Here is a 16,373-nt window from a genome sequence, read left to right as displayed (position 1 = left end):
CTGTCTATCTATCTGAGCAATGCTATCAGTTGGTTGTCGGCAAGTGAGCCACCGACAGAGGCAAAGTGATCGAGCTCACGCACTAGTTGAGGTGACTCGCCACGCATCTTCTTGAGCGAGTCAATGACAAAGGACAGCTGGGTATTGATTGAAAGGATCTCGGTGATGGTCTCCAAACAGAAACGCTTCAGACGTTTGGCCAGGAATTGATCGCCCACTTGCAACAGCAGACAGATGTTCTCGAAAGAGACCAAGGCGTCCTCAGCCTGCGACGCCAAGCTCTCAATGGCCGGGCTGTCTGGCTGCTCGGCGGCAGGCACATGACGGTTCTTGACATATGACATCACCAATGGGATGTTCTGGCGAACCATGCTCTCCAAATAATCCTCGGCGACGAGCTTCAAGTCGTCGACCATGAATCGATCGGCCAGACACAGTAGATCGATTGCATTATCCTGATTGACTATGCCCTCATTGTTTCCATAGATGAACTGTAGCATCAACTTGAATGATTCCTTATGTATCTCATTGCCAACGTTAAAGTTCAATTGATCCCTCTCTCTGAATCCACATTCAAACATCCTATTTTTGTTGTAGTTGGTGTGAATTGTTAGTATGTGGATGTAGGTAACTGATGGCCATGCTTGCTCGCAACACTTACGTCTTGAAGTACTTGTTCCTGGATGACAGGATGAGCTTGTGAGATGGTAGTTGTTCTTGATTGGAAAGCTCAAAGTTGATGTCGGAGAAGTCGCAAGAGTCGATGTTGTCAATCATGTCGAGACTGAAGGATGATGGAGGGATCTTCTCGGCAAGACGCAGCTTGAAGTTGAAACGATGGCATAGACTGGCAAGTCTGTGAACGCCCCACGATGTGGCCAGGTCGGACAGCTCCTTCCTGAGATGTGGTGCGATGACCAAGTGGTCGGTGTAGAGATAGTTCATAAAGGCCACCCATATCTGATGCTTGGTCTTGCCAATCACGACAACGGACTTCTTGACGGGCTGCTCATCGTATCCGTTCTGCTCTTCGTCCACGTACAGCTGTCTGGCGAAACGCTCGCTAAACAGCACAGAGCCGTACAGCTTTGGGCAACGTGAGCGGATAAACAACTTGTGGGCAAAGAAGTACTTGTTCTGCACGAGGAAAGCAATGTCCGCAGTCTTCTTGTCATTGATCAGAGGTTTGTAATCGAATGCAAACGTTGACATATCGCCAGAACGCACGACCAAAGTATGTTTCTCACCACCACTCAATGAGGATATCTCCTCACCAGAGAGTGATGGCACGCGTTGTGGAACCAGTTGGAACTTGCGATCGCCCAGACCAAGACAGCCGCTGGAGCCCCAGCCCCATGTGTATACATCGTTGTCTGTGGTGACGGCAATTGTATGTAGATGGCCGCAGGCCACTTGTCTGATCTTCTGTCCTTCCATGGCCTTGACAATGTTGGGCTGAGAGTACTTGAAGTGTTCCTCACGCTCTGCGCCATCGCCATTGCTGTGCCAGTCCATGTACTGTGTCTCCTCGGTGGCTCCCAGTTGGCCGTACTCGCCGTGACCGAATGAGTACAATGTGCCAGTGGTCGTAACGACCATTGTGAAGTTGGCGCCACAGGCGACCTGCTTGACGGGGATTGGTGTTGGTTCGGTGAAGGCCATGACCTTCTTGGGCAACAGCAAGCTCTTAAGCTTTCCATGTCCAAGCTGACCAAACACACCCAGTCCCCAAGTGTAGAGCTCTCCATTCTTGGCCACGGCAGCAATATGTTGTCTGCCACATGATACCTGAGCGATTGAGTCGCGCGGCAGTCCTCTGACGAGCTGGGGGCTGCCATAGAACCATCTGTCGCCGAGGCCCAGTTGACCTTTCTCGTTGAATCCCCATGTGAATACATTTCCATTTGCAGAGACCGCTGCATTATATGCCCATCCAGCACTAATATCCACGATCCTAATATTCTTTCCAAAGTCCACAAGTTGTGGTGTCAATTGATTCTTATCAATAATCCTTCCAATATGTCCAGTTGACTTATTATTTGATAGAATGTTAGTGATTGGATTTGAGTGGAGTGAGTTGGCATGGACTTACATGTTGCTCGCTCATTGTGTTTATAACTTGTTCCTCGGCATTGTTAAAGTTTGGATTGTTGGTGGCCATTGGATTGTCCTGGGCAGTGTTCTCCTCATCGGCATCATAAGCCTTCTTATCACCATTCAAATATAATGATAGTGAGCATTCTGCTACTTGATTGGCAAATCCAATTCCAGTCACTATTATTATGTTTGATTGATTGATTGATTAGTATTGGATTGTTCCCCTCCCCATTCAATCAATCAATCATATACCACTTACTTTGTACAAGTCCATTGTGAGTCTCGAAACCACCCCTTGAGTTATCAATGACGTGAAGTTGTCCCCATTGATAGACTCGACCAGTGTCAGTCAATGCCAGTGAGTGATAGCTAAATTCAATCAAATGGATATCCAGTTGTTAGTATGTGCGTGCGATGGAATGGTGGACAGACAAACACTTACTTTCCACAGGCCACCTTGATCACTCTTTCATGCTCCAGTGCCTTGACTAGGGCGGGTGGTGCAGTTTGGGCACGTTGGGGATGTCCTAATTCACCTTCCTTTCCTCTGCCCCAACTATATACATCACCAAACTCTGTAACAGCCAATGAATGAGCCTCTCCACATGCAGTCTGCTTAATCCTCTTTCCCTTTAGGAACTGTATAACAGCTGGATCCAATTGATCCTTCAATCCATCTTGACCCAACTGGCCCTGCTTTCCGACTCCAAAACTGATGACTAAGTAAGTGTGTGTGTGTGTGTGTCAGTCAATGATCATTCAATCAATCAATCGATTACATACCAGACATGTTGTATATGTGTAATTATATATATAATAAGTTAAGATATAATATTATATTAATGTTTGCAATCGTTGCAATAAGTATATATGAATGTATGATATTAGAATGAATAAAGTGATTGACAATCTCCTTCTCCTTCTATCTTATCATATGCTTTGAGCATGTTCCATTGTTCCCTCTTTCACTCAACCCCCACACACTTCCAACACTGTTCATCGAATCAAACAATAACAGGAGCTATCATTTGCAAATCAACCCCCACACTCAAACATCGATGTAAACATATCTCTCTTTCTCTGTGTTTTGTCATAAGCTTCAGGATCAATTCTAAGTATTGATTGAATCAAGCCAATGAACAGAGACAACACTTGTCTTTTGTTACCTGGACTTCATTGTTGAGTTGACAAGTTGTGTGTGGATAACTTTAGTAATTATCTAGAGTTAATGACAGCTCGTTGTTGTAATGGTGATATTATCTGAAGATATCGTTTTGTGGACCTCACACCATTCAAACTTTGATGATCAATTAATAATGAATGAAAGGTTCAGTACATTGGTACAGACAAGATAGATAAATAGAAAGATAGATAGAGAGAGAGATGGATAGCCTACCAAATATAATTGTAAACAAGTTGTTTGACTTGATAGAGGATAATGTATTGGATGTGTTGTGCTTTGGTCTAGCATGTAGGAGACTAAGAGTAATCTCTTTGAATAGACTACATAAACATATGGACAGGAATGTGTTGGGTTTATCAGAGTTGGAGTCAACTATTCACTGGTGGGACTATCCCAAAAAGAAACTATTGGTGACCCGCGGTCTAGACGTCCCCACTTCAACAACAGTATCGACCAAAGTTTACAATAATCAATCAGGAACACCATTATTGACCGGTGACCTACCCGACACACTGACGACGCTCGTCTTTGACTTTGGCTTCGATCAGGCTGTGTCGCCATACGTCCTGCCCGCATCACTCCAATCGATTGTATTCAATAATCCTTTCAATCAACCGATACTGGAGGATGTCCTACCAAGCTCCCTCACAACATTGGTATTTGGATATTCATTCAATCAACCGATCGCACCACGTACATTGCCCGCATCCCTCCGGACATTGGTGTTTGGCATACAGTTCAATCAGCCTTTGATGGCAAAGGACGTGCTCCCGCCTAGCCTATCATCATTGTCACTTGAGCGCAACTACCTCCACCCCTTCAATCCCATGTCTAGACCATCAATCCGCTCACTAACATTGATTAACCTGATCCACATTGATCATCCCGGTCTGGCCATGTCGTCTGTTACATCACTGACACTTGGCGACGACGCGTTCAATGTCGCGATTGCACCAGGTTCTCTTCCCCCCTCGCTCAAGACTCTGGTTTTGGGACATTTCTTTGACCATGAGATTGAGCCACTCACCTTGCCGGCAGGCCTCACGTCAATTGATTTCTCAACCCGGTTCAACAAATCACTGGATAACATCCCTAACAGTGTACGCACGTTGGGCTTGGACTCGTTGTACTTGGACGTCCTGCCAGCATCCATCACGCATCTTAAACTCATGCGACCTCTTGGCCTTGAATTACTTCAAACCTTTAATACTACACTCACACAAAGATTGAGTGCCAATACTGGATTGATCAGACTTGATGTCACAACCAAAATGTCAAAGACTAGGGACGAAGAACTGTCAACAGCAATGTGGAGATTTGTGGAGCATGCTCGAACAACATGTTCACATATAACCAATATCACCATTCGTTCAGACACTACTTATTGTATATATTACTATACTTATACGGAGCAGTATAGAGTTCGAACTGATAGTACAATGGACAGTGGAGCATGGTGTCTAAAGGAGAAGTACTTCAGAGTTGATGATAAACTGCCTCTATTCACCTATCAAACCAGAATGGAATATAATAACATGATATTGGAATGAATAGGATATTATGATGGTGGATGACAGTCCAGTCTTCCACTTGGATGAGACAGGCAACTCATATGAAATTAAACATCCGTCCACGTTAGTGTGTTTCCAAAGTGTGATGTTCACCAAACGTCAATCACGTGATCATATATTTAACAGATAATTATAAAGACAGAGAATAGAATAGCAAGATGAGTGTACGTTATTATATATGTTGTTAGTTGATTGACTGATCGTCCACTGAATGAATGAATGACTTACAAATGACTCCATCTACAATCAATTGAGACAGACAAGAAGAGTTAAGCCACAACCAGTTGAGTTCAAGGCTGGCAAGGCAAAGTTGGAGGATAAGTTGATGGTATCAGACCCAAGAAAGGGTAAACTAAAGTTTAGCATCGTATGTTACATTGTACTTCATCTTGATTGATTGATTGATTAACATTGATATATTATCAACTTTAGAATGATGAGTTAATCGTTGTACAATGGTTCGTTAGAGATCAAGCTGAGCCTGAAGATGTATGTATCTAGATCAATATCATCCATAGACTCCTACTCATACTAACAATGACAACAACAACAACAACAACAACAACAGGAGTTCTTCTTGGTGCCTGGTGAGTTAGAGTTCAAGAAGATCAAGCAATGTGTCGATGGCAGAATGTATTATCTCAATTTCAGTACATCAGATAAGAAGGAGTTCTATTGGTTGCAAGAGGAGAATCCAGATGACGATGCAAAGATTGAAGATGCAATTAGAGCCATTGGTCTATACAATCCAAATGTCTAAACTCCTCGCTCACTCACTCCTCAATCAATCATTCAATCTTTCACCTTGTATATATCATGTCACGTGTCCGTCTTGTCAATGAACGATCAAACACATACAAGGATCGATCACCTTGTTTGGCGCCTACTCCTTCATGATTGGATTGTAAGCAATATTAAAGCGCAACAAGATCAAGCCAACATGTTACCTGTGTTGGATAATGGAAACAGAATAAACCCCTTCGTTCTCGAAGTCTTTCCTCGCTTCTTCACAAACTGTCTCGGAGAATCACTTCTTGGAAATGTGTCATTGTTGTCTCATGGACACGACACTTTTGCAAAGAGGACCACAAGATCACTGGGCTCTGTACATCACTCAATCAAATCACAACATCTTATTAATGTTATCATTATTAACTACTACCAAAAGGATATCTTGGACTTCAATAACAACAATGGTCAGAAAAACAACACAACAAAAGAAGAGCATGAGCACTAGCACTAGCAACACTACTACTGCAGACTCATCATCAACGTCAACTATAACCAAACCATACGGCTACAAGACTTTAAAGTCTAACCCAGCCGAGCATTATGATCACTTTGACTCACCAATAGGCCCAATGGAGTTCTTTGCCAATGACAAGGGTCTGGTACTGATCACCTTCTTCCCATTGCACAAGCCCAATGTCGACTCGATGAAACCGAATCTGATCACAAACCAGTTCAAACAGCAACTGACCGACTACTTCTCTGGTGACCTTCTGGACTTTACTGTGCCAGTGGACTGGGACGCCGGCACAGAGTTCCAACAAAAGGCATGGAAGGCGCTGTGTGACGTCAAGTTTGGAGAGACAGCGTCATACTCTGATGTGGCCAAGGCCATTGGCAAGGCCAATGCACCACGCGCTGTCGCAACCGCTTGTAGGCTTAATAAGTTCCCATTGATTGTGCCCTGTCATCGCATAGTCTCGTCAAAGGGAGAGGTGGTAGGATACATGGGCAAGGGTGGCATACCCAAGCAACACTTCCTCTACGATCATGAGCAAGCTGTACTAAAAGAAGCAAAGTCGAACAACATCAAGTGCAGTCGCATCAGCCGCAGATGCAAGTGATGAAGATGATGATGAACTCTCTGCAAGTGCGTGATCAAGTGTTGTCAATCAATAAACCTGTTGTACATAGTCCTCTGTATCCATCCACTGTCTGTCCTGTATCGCGTACATTGAACGAGTGATGATCCAGATGAATGAATGAATGAATGACCAATTGAGAGTCCAAGGTCGACAATTGAGAATGATAGTATATAAGTATATGTATTAGTTGTGTTATAGGKTCTTTGCCAGACTTGAGAGCATCTTCCAGACAACTCTTAGCACCGACGACCTTGTTCTGCAGGAACTGTGATCCTCCTTGCAAAGGATCATTGATATCTATCAGTTGGTCGTGTTTCTGTTATGTTTGATTAGTCGCGTCTCTCATATACTGTCGCTGCTACCTGTATCAATCATACCTTCTGTATATCATCCATTGTGATCTTTTGTGCATTATCCAAACCTAATATCTTCTTTGCCTCCATCGGTGACATTGTTCCAGTGAACGAAGCACCTGACTTTAAGAAATCGTCTGCTGTCTTTGCTCCACCTGCTTCAGCTCCTGTGTATCATCATAAGTTGTCAGTCGTAGGTGAGCACATCATGATGTAAGTTGATGTACATACGTGCAATCGCTTGTTTATAGGCCATTGACAATGATCTAACGAACACTGTACCAGTGGTGAACACCATCTTTGCAAGTATCTTTACAACCTATAGTCCAGTCCATTCATGAGGGATATTCTTGGTCAGTCATTCATTCAATGATGTCCAAATTAATCTAATCATACCATTCTCGTGTTTGTACTTGTATATGTATGTATATATATATAAATAAATGTGATTATCTGTACTTATGTAAGTATATTGATTGAAGAGCTCAAGTCGATGACAACAAACACACAATTTGGCATTGCCGAATGATGATGTGCCTCCATTCGTTTGACGTTTTTCATTGACGCAACTTGTACATGTACAACTTGAAACAGACACTCCAAGTCCAGAGTGATGAAGGAAACTACATTTAGAAGAATCTGGATATATTATCTAGATATGAGTTAAGAGTTTACTTGATTGATGTCAATCACTCACGCACTCACTTAATCACTCAACACTCGATCACTCAACACTCAATCATAATACATGTAACAATGTCATGCTTTGAACAAATACCTTGTCATATACTTAGACAGATTGTTGTGGATGTCAATGATACATTCTCATGTTTGTCAATCTCGATGATATGTAAATACATGTTCAACACAAGAGATAAATACTTAAGATTGAATCTACCTCATCTTAGTAACTACTTAATCAATGATGTATCAGCCGATCCTCTTACTGGTCTACGCACCTACATGCACCAAATGTTCGACAGTCATCTCAATCAATTCATGAGTATGTATGCATTCTCTGGAACTATTCCAATCACTCACTCACTCACTCTTTCAATATCAAAGACAATGGATACATTACACCTGGCTCTTACTTTGTAGTGGCACCTGACATGTTCTCGGCCCCGTCCAAGCCTACCCCCAGGTCCAAGACCAAGTCCAAGGCTAAGCCCAAGACCAAAGTAATTCCACCTGGTACCATATATCTATTCTTCTCTGATGAATTCAATCAGATATTGAGGACTGGTGACATTCCATCATCTGTGGAATACGTATCATTTGGCAAGAATTTCAATCAACCATTGACACCTGGTATCATTCCAAACTCTGTAAAGACATTGATGGTCGATGAAGACTTTAATCAACAATTAGTCATAGGATCTATTCCCTCATCAGTGACCTCACTTCACCTTCTTAATGGCTCGGGTCCCAATCACCAGGTTGGATCAATTCCAAACTCGGTTACAGAGCTATTCCTAACGACCAGATGGCTGCCGGTTGGCCTGATCCCTATCTCAGTTACCCATCTTGACTTGCAATATGATGGATCATGTGGACCTTGTGCACCAGGTGCCATTCCAGAATCGGTCACAAATTTATCATTTAGATATTATGCTGATCCATCAATCACATTTGGATCGATCCCTACATCAGTCGAGGAGTTGACTCTGGTTGGGACTATCCCATCACACCACGGACTCATTCCAGACTCTGTCAAGAGATTGATAACATTCAACGAGTTCCCAAATAACTTTGTACTTCCGAGAAACCTTGAGATGCTGAGTGTTGGACATATGATCAATCCATCACTACAACTTCCAAAATCAATAACCAAGTTGGTAGTTCTTGGTGAGCACGAGATAGAGTTGCCTAAGCCCTGTCCAGACTCATTCAAACAATTTATCACTTCTGGTGATCAATCATTCAATCAACCAATCACTGGAATCATTTCAAATGGATTAACTTCATTGGTATTTCCTGCTTCATTCAATCAAATCATTCAACCAGGTGATATCTCATCGAGTGTGATCAGGATCAAGTTTTCACCAAACTCTTATTTCAATCAACTATTGATACCTGGATCACTGCCGTCATCACTTACATCACTCAAGTTTGGCACAATGTTTGATCAATACTTGGATCCCGGTATCATTCCATCAACAGTATCCACACTCTACTTTGACAGTGGATTCACACAATCACTGCCAGTCGAGTCCTTCCCAGCATCATTGCGTCGTCTAAAGATTCCATACCAAGTGAATATCCCGAGAGGACTGCATCCACTGTCCGTCCTCCATCTGGTGCTCAGCGACAACGACGATGACCCATCACACTTCTTCGAATACTTTGACTCTGGAGTAACCAATATGTACACAATTACTCTGGGCAAGTTCTATTTCGAACATAAAGTAGTGATCATTCCTCAATTCGATCAACAATGGTCACTGGTACTCAAACCCAATCTAACATGCTCAGGATTCATTCCACGTAACAAGTTGGAATCGTACCTCGACGAGTTGATGTCCGCTGTCAGCGCCCTGGAGATCATCACAGAGGAGTTCACCGAGTTGCCCGTCCTTGAAGAGGGAACGGAGATTGGTCCATGGAGTTGGATTGTGCCAGACACATTGTCCCCCATGGATGATGATGATTCGATTGAATGATTGAATGAATGAGCTTGGCGCTCGCCCACGCCATTGTATCCTATATACAAACAATAAATATATTGATAATCGCGATCGATCAATCACTCTCTTCCTTGATCTTTGGAAGCTTCGTGGTGTTGGAAGCAGACAGTGGTGGATCAATACCTGTTGTCGATGATGATGTTGTTGTCGTGGCCGATGGCGCTGCTGTTGATGTTGTCGCTCCAGCACTGGCAGCGGGTGTGGTTGCTGCCCCGGTAGCGCCCGGTGCACTCTCCTCGCCCTCCTTCTTGCCCTCAAGCTTCTGCAACTCAATCTGCCACTTCTGTCGATTGGTCGTCATGAGCTCCAGTAGCGACTGTGTGTCTGAGAGGAAGCGCGTCAAGCCTTGGAACAGAGGCGAGGCGACATAATCGATAAAGTCCGCTGCGATCCTTGGTCTTGTAGTCTTTGTCTTGTCCATGAATGGTGTCACAGGGTATCCACATATCTTCTCATAATGCGACTGTTGGAAGAACTCATCGGACACTCTATTCGACCATTCCACATTCAATTGCCATGGTCTGGCTACATTTGATATATCACCGCACTATAGTATGTGATTGATTGGCTGAGTGAGTGATGAACCGGATGAGCGTGTGAGTGTGTGTCCCTTACCTTGAGCAAGAAGTTCAATATCATCTGTCTGTCCTCTTTCTTGTTCCTGTCGAATGGTTGGTTGTTCAAGTGATGCTGGAACTTGTTGATGTACTCAAAGTGGAAGGCCATGTCTGTGGCCAGGATCAACTGGATGACTGATCGCCTCAGCTCCTTGTACTGATCCTCATTCAAACTCTCAAGGATGTTACAATCACTATTCTTCAATATCTTAAATGTTAGATTGGCATGATGATTCTATGTTTGATTGATTGGTAAGTTAGTACGAGTACATTGGCATTATCATGTTGTGTCCATCCATGTGTACAACATACCTCAAGGACAGAGTTGTCATTGTATAATAATGTAAGGTCTGTTTGAGCATTGACTTGGAAGGTGTTGTTGAAGCCTGGATGATTGAGGTCGTGACACATGGCTGCAATGAGGAGTGATAGGATGTCCAGGTGCGTGAGGTACTGAGCCGCCTTGAACGTCGTGAGGAATGTGTAGCAGGTCTGAGTGACATCGAATGCATGCAGGAAGTTGTGGTATCTGTTGGTCTTCCTGTAGAGCGAGTGCACGGCCATGATGAAGCGCTGCAGCTTCTCGATGGGTATCTTGAAGGTCTCGAGCAGTTGGTAGTTCTCAAACATGTCGACCAGCAGTGGCATCAACTCCTCCTCCTTGTACTGGAACACGTCAAAGTGCCAGCTCTTGATGCCCTCCTTCGTGTCCTTGCGCGCCGATATCTGGGGGAACGTTGGAATCGAGTTCCTCCTCGAGCCAGTCACGCTGGAGAACTCAGTCACCAGGAAGCTCTTGGTGACCGGGTCGACCGAGTCGTTCTTGATCAGCTTCTCAAACGATGGGCGGTATATATTCGATGATCCGAGCTCCCTGAGGATGAAGTTGAGCTTGACCTTGATGTCCTTCTCCTGGCCCGTCCAATTGCTCTGCTGCAACAACTCCTCGATGTTCCTGGTGACCGAGACCAAGGGCGACTCCATGGCCTCCCTTGTTATCAGCTGCATCTCCGACACCTTCTTGGTCAGCTCCTCTATCTCGTGCTCCTTGGCCTCCATCTGCTTGGCCAGCAACGACCTGTTCTCACGCTCCTGTGCCAGTGTGGTCCTGTACTCCTGCTCCTTCTTCTTCTGCCAGATGCTCTGCAGCACAGTGTAGATCTTCTTCTTGAGCAGCTCCTTGGCGATGGGCTTGGTCAAGAAGTCCTGCCCACCAATCTTGATCGTATCATTCGCATACTTATAGTCCACAGCTGTACCAGACATCACTATATACATCGTCAAATAGTTGTTAGTTGTTAGTTAGCTGGATGGCGATGATGTTGGCTCGGCGTGCTGAATGGACATACATATGACTGGAATATCCTTGATCTCGCTATTCTCATTGATGCGCTGGAGTAGGTCGAATCCAGACACATTGGGCATCATAACATCTGTGAGGACAAGGTCATACTTGACCTTGAGTAGAGTATCCCATGCCTCCTCTGCATTCTTGACAAGTGTTACTGTGTGTGGATGCAATGGATAGGCGCATGTCAGTCCTTGTCCAATCATTCATCTCGCTCATTCGCTCATTCAATCAATCAATCAATCGATTATTACCATTATACTGTGAGCTTAATATATTGTTGATGATTCTTCGCTGGACTACATCATCGTCGACGACTAGGATGTGTGCTTTGTAGGGTGGGTCGGAGCCACTGCTGCTGGGATCGATGAAGCTGGGTGATAGTGATCGCGGCGTGGTGGTTGGTGTGCTGACCTGCAGGTTGGAGGACTCATGCTTTGATGTCTTGGGTGTGAGCAATGGGTTGATGTGATGCTCCACCGATGGCGACTGGATGGATGGTGATACCTGTTGAGTGTTGCTGCTGCTAGTATTGATGTTGCTGACGTTGTGTCTCAGTGATGTCGGAGTCAGCGCCAGTGCTGGCACGGTCTGTGTGGACTGCTGATTGTTTGTGTTGTCGCTACCATGACAACTGCACACCTTGTTTCCAAAATCGGTCTGTTTGTTCGATGTCGGGTCTATCGTCGTAGATGATGTTGTTGTTGTTGTCGATGCACTGTCTCCACTTGGCTTTTGTTGATGTTGATGTTTTTGATGTTTCTGTCCATGTCCATGATGATGTCCATGACCGTGTCCATGATGATGATTATGATTATTATTATTATGATTATTGTTATTGTGATAATAGTGATAGTTTTGTGATGTTGACACTCCTGAACCATTGATTGTTTCGCCATTACTACTGCCACCATTGACTACAACACCATTCACAATGCTACTACTGCCAGTGCCATCACTGGCAATATCATTCGTAGTTATGCTATTCATCGACCTAAACTAATAAACTAACTAATTGTTGATTGATTGATTGATTGATTGAAGAAGTTGATTTGATTTGATTTGATTGACTGGTTATTTGTTTGATTGTTGATTGTTTGTTTGTTTGTTTGTTTGATTGACTATGTTGAATGTAGTATGTATAATATGAATAAGTTGCAAATCCAATGCCAATGCCAATGCTAATAGTAGTAGCAACAGGTAGTAAGTAGGTAAGGGTATGTTGTTGTTATTGTTGTTGATGTTGATGAAGATGCCTGATACTTGATGATGATCCTCCTGTTTGAAACCATGTGTGTAGGTCAGTGTGACGATGCTCTCTTCTTCTTGTTCTCACTTGGTTGACTGAGCATAAGGATGTATGTATGTTTGTTTGTGTTGTTGATGAGTGTGTGAGTGGGGGGTATGTTTGATTGATTGACACACACAAGATGGAAGGGGGAGGATAATGAATGAATGAATGGTGGGAGGGGTGTCGTGATGTTGATTAAGGTTGGTAACACACTTGAACACACACACACACAATACATACTAACTTCTCACTCTATCTCTGTAGTTGTGTTTGTTTGTGTCTGTGACCTGGACGTGTGTGGTCAATATAATTCGTGTGTGGACAGGCATGCCTCTCTTTTTAACCATATTTGGATATAATTTTGCATTGGTTCTCACTATGTTTGAACTTCATTGCCCAATTAATTCACGTATTTTTGTTCATTCGACGCCGCATCCCATCTTTATCCTTCAGTTAGTCGCGCAACTTGTACAACATCATTGATAGGTCAAGTCATAAACGATATGGGACTAGTCCTCATGTCATGACTTACTACACTGTGTATAATTGAATGATTGAATGAATGAACGAATGAATGAATTAATTAATTATAATTAATTTAATGAGGTCAATCAACAACGTGTTTTATTGAGACAACGTCAATGTCAACGTCAATAACAACAATGGTTGAATGTTGATGATGTCATAACATTACTTTAGTTATTATTATTATTATTATTCGAGCTCAACGTACTTTGACAGGTTGGCAATTAGATCCATCCACTGGTGCAACTCGGTGTCTGGGTGTGGACTGAGAATGGGCTCATTGGACCAGTCGACCTCGGGTGCGTACGTCGAGAAGTAGAGAGACTCGCCAACGGTCACCAACTCAAAGGTGTGGCTGCGTTGGGCATGCTCCTCTCCCACGTGCTTGACTCCACGCACCTTGTCAATGTAGAATGACTTGACCGGCTTATCCGAAGGGTCCAGCGGGCTAGAGTAGAGCGCGATGGTTGGGTTGCGCAGCACCATCCAGCGAGGCGACCAGCGACTGCCAGACAGCAGCGACGACTTTTGCATGACCCAGCCAGCCTTCCACCAGGCGCCAGTCAAGTTCTGAGCCTTGTCCGGGTCGTAGGTGATGGCACCGGCAGCGGCGTACAGCGCTCCCTTGATCCAGGTCGTTCCAACGATGCTGAGAATGTTCACCACGGAGATTGTGCAGTTGCCAGCAGCATCCCACTTCTTCTTGGACACCTCAGCCGCGTAGTCGCCGTGCTTGTGGCGAGTGGCGTCGACAGATGCATCGCGAACACCTCTTGAGGATATCAGGATGCCCTCCTCAAGGCCACCAATGACGTTGGTGACGGCACTGACACCAGCGCCTCCCATCTTGGCACCAGCCTCCTTCTTCTCATTCTTGCCATTGAGCTCCTCCTCACGTTTCTTCTTCTCCTCACGCTCTTTGTACCAATCGGTCTTGCGCACGCCCTCAGACATCTTGCTGCCAGCCAGTCCAAACGCGCCAACGATTCCATTCTTGACGCTGGATGAGCCCTGCACCATCTTGTCTGTGTTCTTGACCGACTTGTTCACGTCGCTGTCTGGGTCCTCCAACTTGCGACGCTGCTCCTCGGTCATCTCGGGTCCGTCGTAGGCCTTGGTGTTGTTCTTGTAGACATCGCCCACCTTGGCTGCGCCCTTGGCAAAGTATGTGCCACCCGTCACCAGGCCCTTGGACACGGCCAAACTTCCCTTCTCCAACTTGGTGGTGGCCTTATCCATCTTCTTGGCAGTCTTGTCGTTGTGGTCCTCTTTGATGGGCACGCGGTAGTAGCTAGTGTAGTAGGTCATAATCACCTCCATCTTGTCCAAACACTCTTGTGGAGTGTCCTTATCAAACTTGATGATGAAGCAGTTGTTGTAGTTATCAGCGATCATATAATGATATGGGTATATCCTGCATGCTGTCATCTCTCTGTAGTTGGTATAAATGTACACGTGACCAATGTTCAAGATGATTGTGTCGTCCACGATGGTCTAGATCATTGATTGGTGCGTTAGTATGTGAGTCATTGAACCTGGACCCCGAGCCTCGAGAGGTATGACATACCTTGTAGATGATGAACCTGGTTTCCTTGAAGAGTGGTGGCTGCTTCTCACCCTTGACCAATGGCTTGATGGTGGCCTTCTCGACGTCGAGGATGGCCTCGGTGTATTGGAGGGTAGCAACATAGTTTGGATCCTTGAGCATCAAGATTGGATAGTCAGCCTTGATCATATCGCCTGATGTGGCGCCAATGGTGGTCAGAGCGATTCGCGAGTGTGTGTTGATGGTGTTCTTTGAGCTGGACAATGACGACGACAGTGACTTGTCCTTGTGGTTGTTGGTGTCTGGAGCCATTGGCTGAGGCACGGGCACATTGTGATGGTACTCGGTGGCGCCATCAGTATTCTTTGCCAAACTGACTGATGATTGATGTGTTTGTTGTGGTGCCAGTGGCTGTGGATACATCTGTGGATGTGATTGTGGCTGTGGTGTGTATGGCTGAACAGTTATTGGCTTGGGAGGTCGCTGGGGTGGCTCCACTGCCGAGTCAGGCACCTGGGGATAGAGTTGTGGTGCTGCTTGAGGCTGCTTCTCCAACGTCACTGGCTTTGATAATGATACAGGTTGTGATGTTTGTTGTTGTGGCAATGACGATGAAGATGATTGGAGAGGTGGTGGCTTGCCAAACAGTGGTCTGGGAGGTGGCGTTGCCGTTGTCTGATTGACTGAAGTGCCAGCCGGTGCACTTGGTGCCATTGATGGAGATGTCGTAGTTGTAGTGGCAGAGGGTGGGGGAGGGGGTGGAGTCTTCTGTGCAGGTGGCTTTGGCAATTCATAAGATGTCTGATTTGTGGCGTATCCACCATCACGAGTTGTCGTGGATGTAGTAGTACTACCACTTCCATGTGTGGTTGTAGTTGTCTTTGGCTTTTCATCCTTGCCAGCGATTGACTCTCTGGCGGACTTTGTAAAGTCCTTAAATCCTGATTTCTACATTCATTGTTTGTTTGTTTGTTTGTTCACTTGTGTTAGATTGATTGATTAAGTGATTGATCGTCCAGTTCTATGGACCATAGTTGTTGTTGACATACAAAGTTACCAAAGGACATGGTCTAAGGTTGATTGATTGATTGATCAAGGTGGTATAATACCTAGTTGTAATGTTAGTAAGGGTAAGATAATGGTAATGTAATGTTATAATGGGTATTGGTAGTCACTGTCGTCTAAACACTGTGAGGTTATTAATAAATTGAAACAAACAGGATAGGAGTGGTCCAAGTAGATCACTCCAATTTACTTGAAGACCTGATGCAAAACAGTCCA

At 44.6% G+C, this 16,373-nt stretch overlaps 8 protein-coding genes across 8 annotated transcripts; 4 read left to right on the top strand and 4 right to left on the bottom strand.

Annotated features, from left to right (window-relative positions):
- Positions 1-8: 8 nt before the first annotated feature.
- SAMD00019534_059200 (hypothetical protein) lies at positions 9-2,887 on the bottom strand (the record flags this gene model as incomplete). Its single annotated transcript, XM_012898518.1, has 6 exons — positions 9-582; positions 662-2,031; positions 2,093-2,274; positions 2,357-2,466; positions 2,540-2,816; positions 2,881-2,887. 6 exons carry the CDS (start codon positions 2,885-2,887, stop codon positions 9-11), a joined length of 2,520 nt encoding a protein of 839 aa, XP_012753972.1.
- Positions 2,888-3,612: 725 nt separating this feature from the next.
- On the top strand, positions 3,613-4,538 carry SAMD00019534_059190 (hypothetical protein; the record flags this gene model as incomplete). The annotated part of the gene is made up of 2 exons (XM_012898517.1): positions 3,613-4,380; positions 4,506-4,538. 2 exons carry the CDS (start codon positions 3,613-3,615, stop codon positions 4,536-4,538), a joined length of 801 nt encoding a protein of 266 aa, XP_012753971.1.
- A 638-nt stretch (positions 4,539-5,176) lies between these two features.
- Positions 5,177-5,611, top strand: SAMD00019534_059180 (hypothetical protein; the record flags this gene model as incomplete). The annotated part of the gene is made up of 3 exons (XM_012898516.1): positions 5,177-5,218; positions 5,284-5,340; positions 5,420-5,611. 3 exons carry the CDS (start codon positions 5,177-5,179, stop codon positions 5,609-5,611), a joined length of 291 nt encoding a protein of 96 aa, XP_012753970.1.
- A 415-nt stretch (positions 5,612-6,026) lies between these two features.
- On the top strand, positions 6,027-6,698 carry SAMD00019534_059170 (hypothetical protein; the record flags this gene model as incomplete). Its single annotated transcript, XM_012898515.1, has 1 exon — positions 6,027-6,698. A coding segment is annotated over one exon (672 nt), but the record flags the coding sequence as incomplete, so codon positions are not given.
- Positions 6,699-6,882: 184 nt separating this feature from the next.
- Positions 6,883-7,477, bottom strand: SAMD00019534_059160 (hypothetical protein; the record flags this gene model as incomplete). The annotated part of the gene is made up of 4 exons (XM_012898514.1): positions 6,883-7,041; positions 7,103-7,245; positions 7,310-7,397; positions 7,475-7,477. Coding segments are annotated over 4 exons (393 nt in total), but the record flags the coding sequence as incomplete, so codon positions are not given.
- A 357-nt stretch (positions 7,478-7,834) lies between these two features.
- On the top strand, positions 7,835-9,741 carry SAMD00019534_059150 (hypothetical protein; the record flags this gene model as incomplete). Its single annotated transcript, XM_012898513.1, has 4 exons — positions 7,835-7,928; positions 8,013-8,081; positions 8,144-8,832; positions 8,914-9,741. 4 exons carry the CDS (start codon positions 7,835-7,837, stop codon positions 9,739-9,741), a joined length of 1,680 nt encoding a protein of 559 aa, XP_012753967.1.
- A 79-nt stretch (positions 9,742-9,820) lies between these two features.
- SAMD00019534_059140 (hypothetical protein) lies at positions 9,821-12,720 on the bottom strand (the record flags this gene model as incomplete). The annotated part of the gene is made up of 5 exons (XM_012898512.1): positions 9,821-10,312; positions 10,381-10,617; positions 10,695-11,650; positions 11,732-11,887; positions 11,985-12,720. 5 exons carry the CDS (start codon positions 12,718-12,720, stop codon positions 9,821-9,823), a joined length of 2,577 nt encoding a protein of 858 aa, XP_012753966.1.
- Positions 12,721-13,735: 1,015 nt separating this feature from the next.
- SAMD00019534_059130 (hypothetical protein) lies at positions 13,736-16,159 on the bottom strand (the record flags this gene model as incomplete). Its single annotated transcript, XM_012898511.1, has 3 exons — positions 13,736-15,040; positions 15,114-16,040; positions 16,142-16,159. The coding sequence occupies 3 exons, from the start codon at positions 16,157-16,159 to the stop codon at positions 13,736-13,738; spliced, it is 2,250 nt and encodes a 749-aa protein (XP_012753965.1).
- Between the last annotated feature and the right edge of the window lie 214 nt (positions 16,160-16,373).

This window comes from Acytostelium subglobosum, assembly GCF_000787575.1.
Source record: "Acytostelium subglobosum LB1 DNA, scaffold: scaffold11, whole genome shotgun sequence".
In the NCBI taxonomy this organism is placed as follows: Eukaryota; Evosea; class Eumycetozoa; order Acytosteliales; family Acytosteliaceae; genus Acytostelium; species Acytostelium subglobosum.
This window is presented reverse-complemented; position numbering and strand designations above follow the sequence as displayed.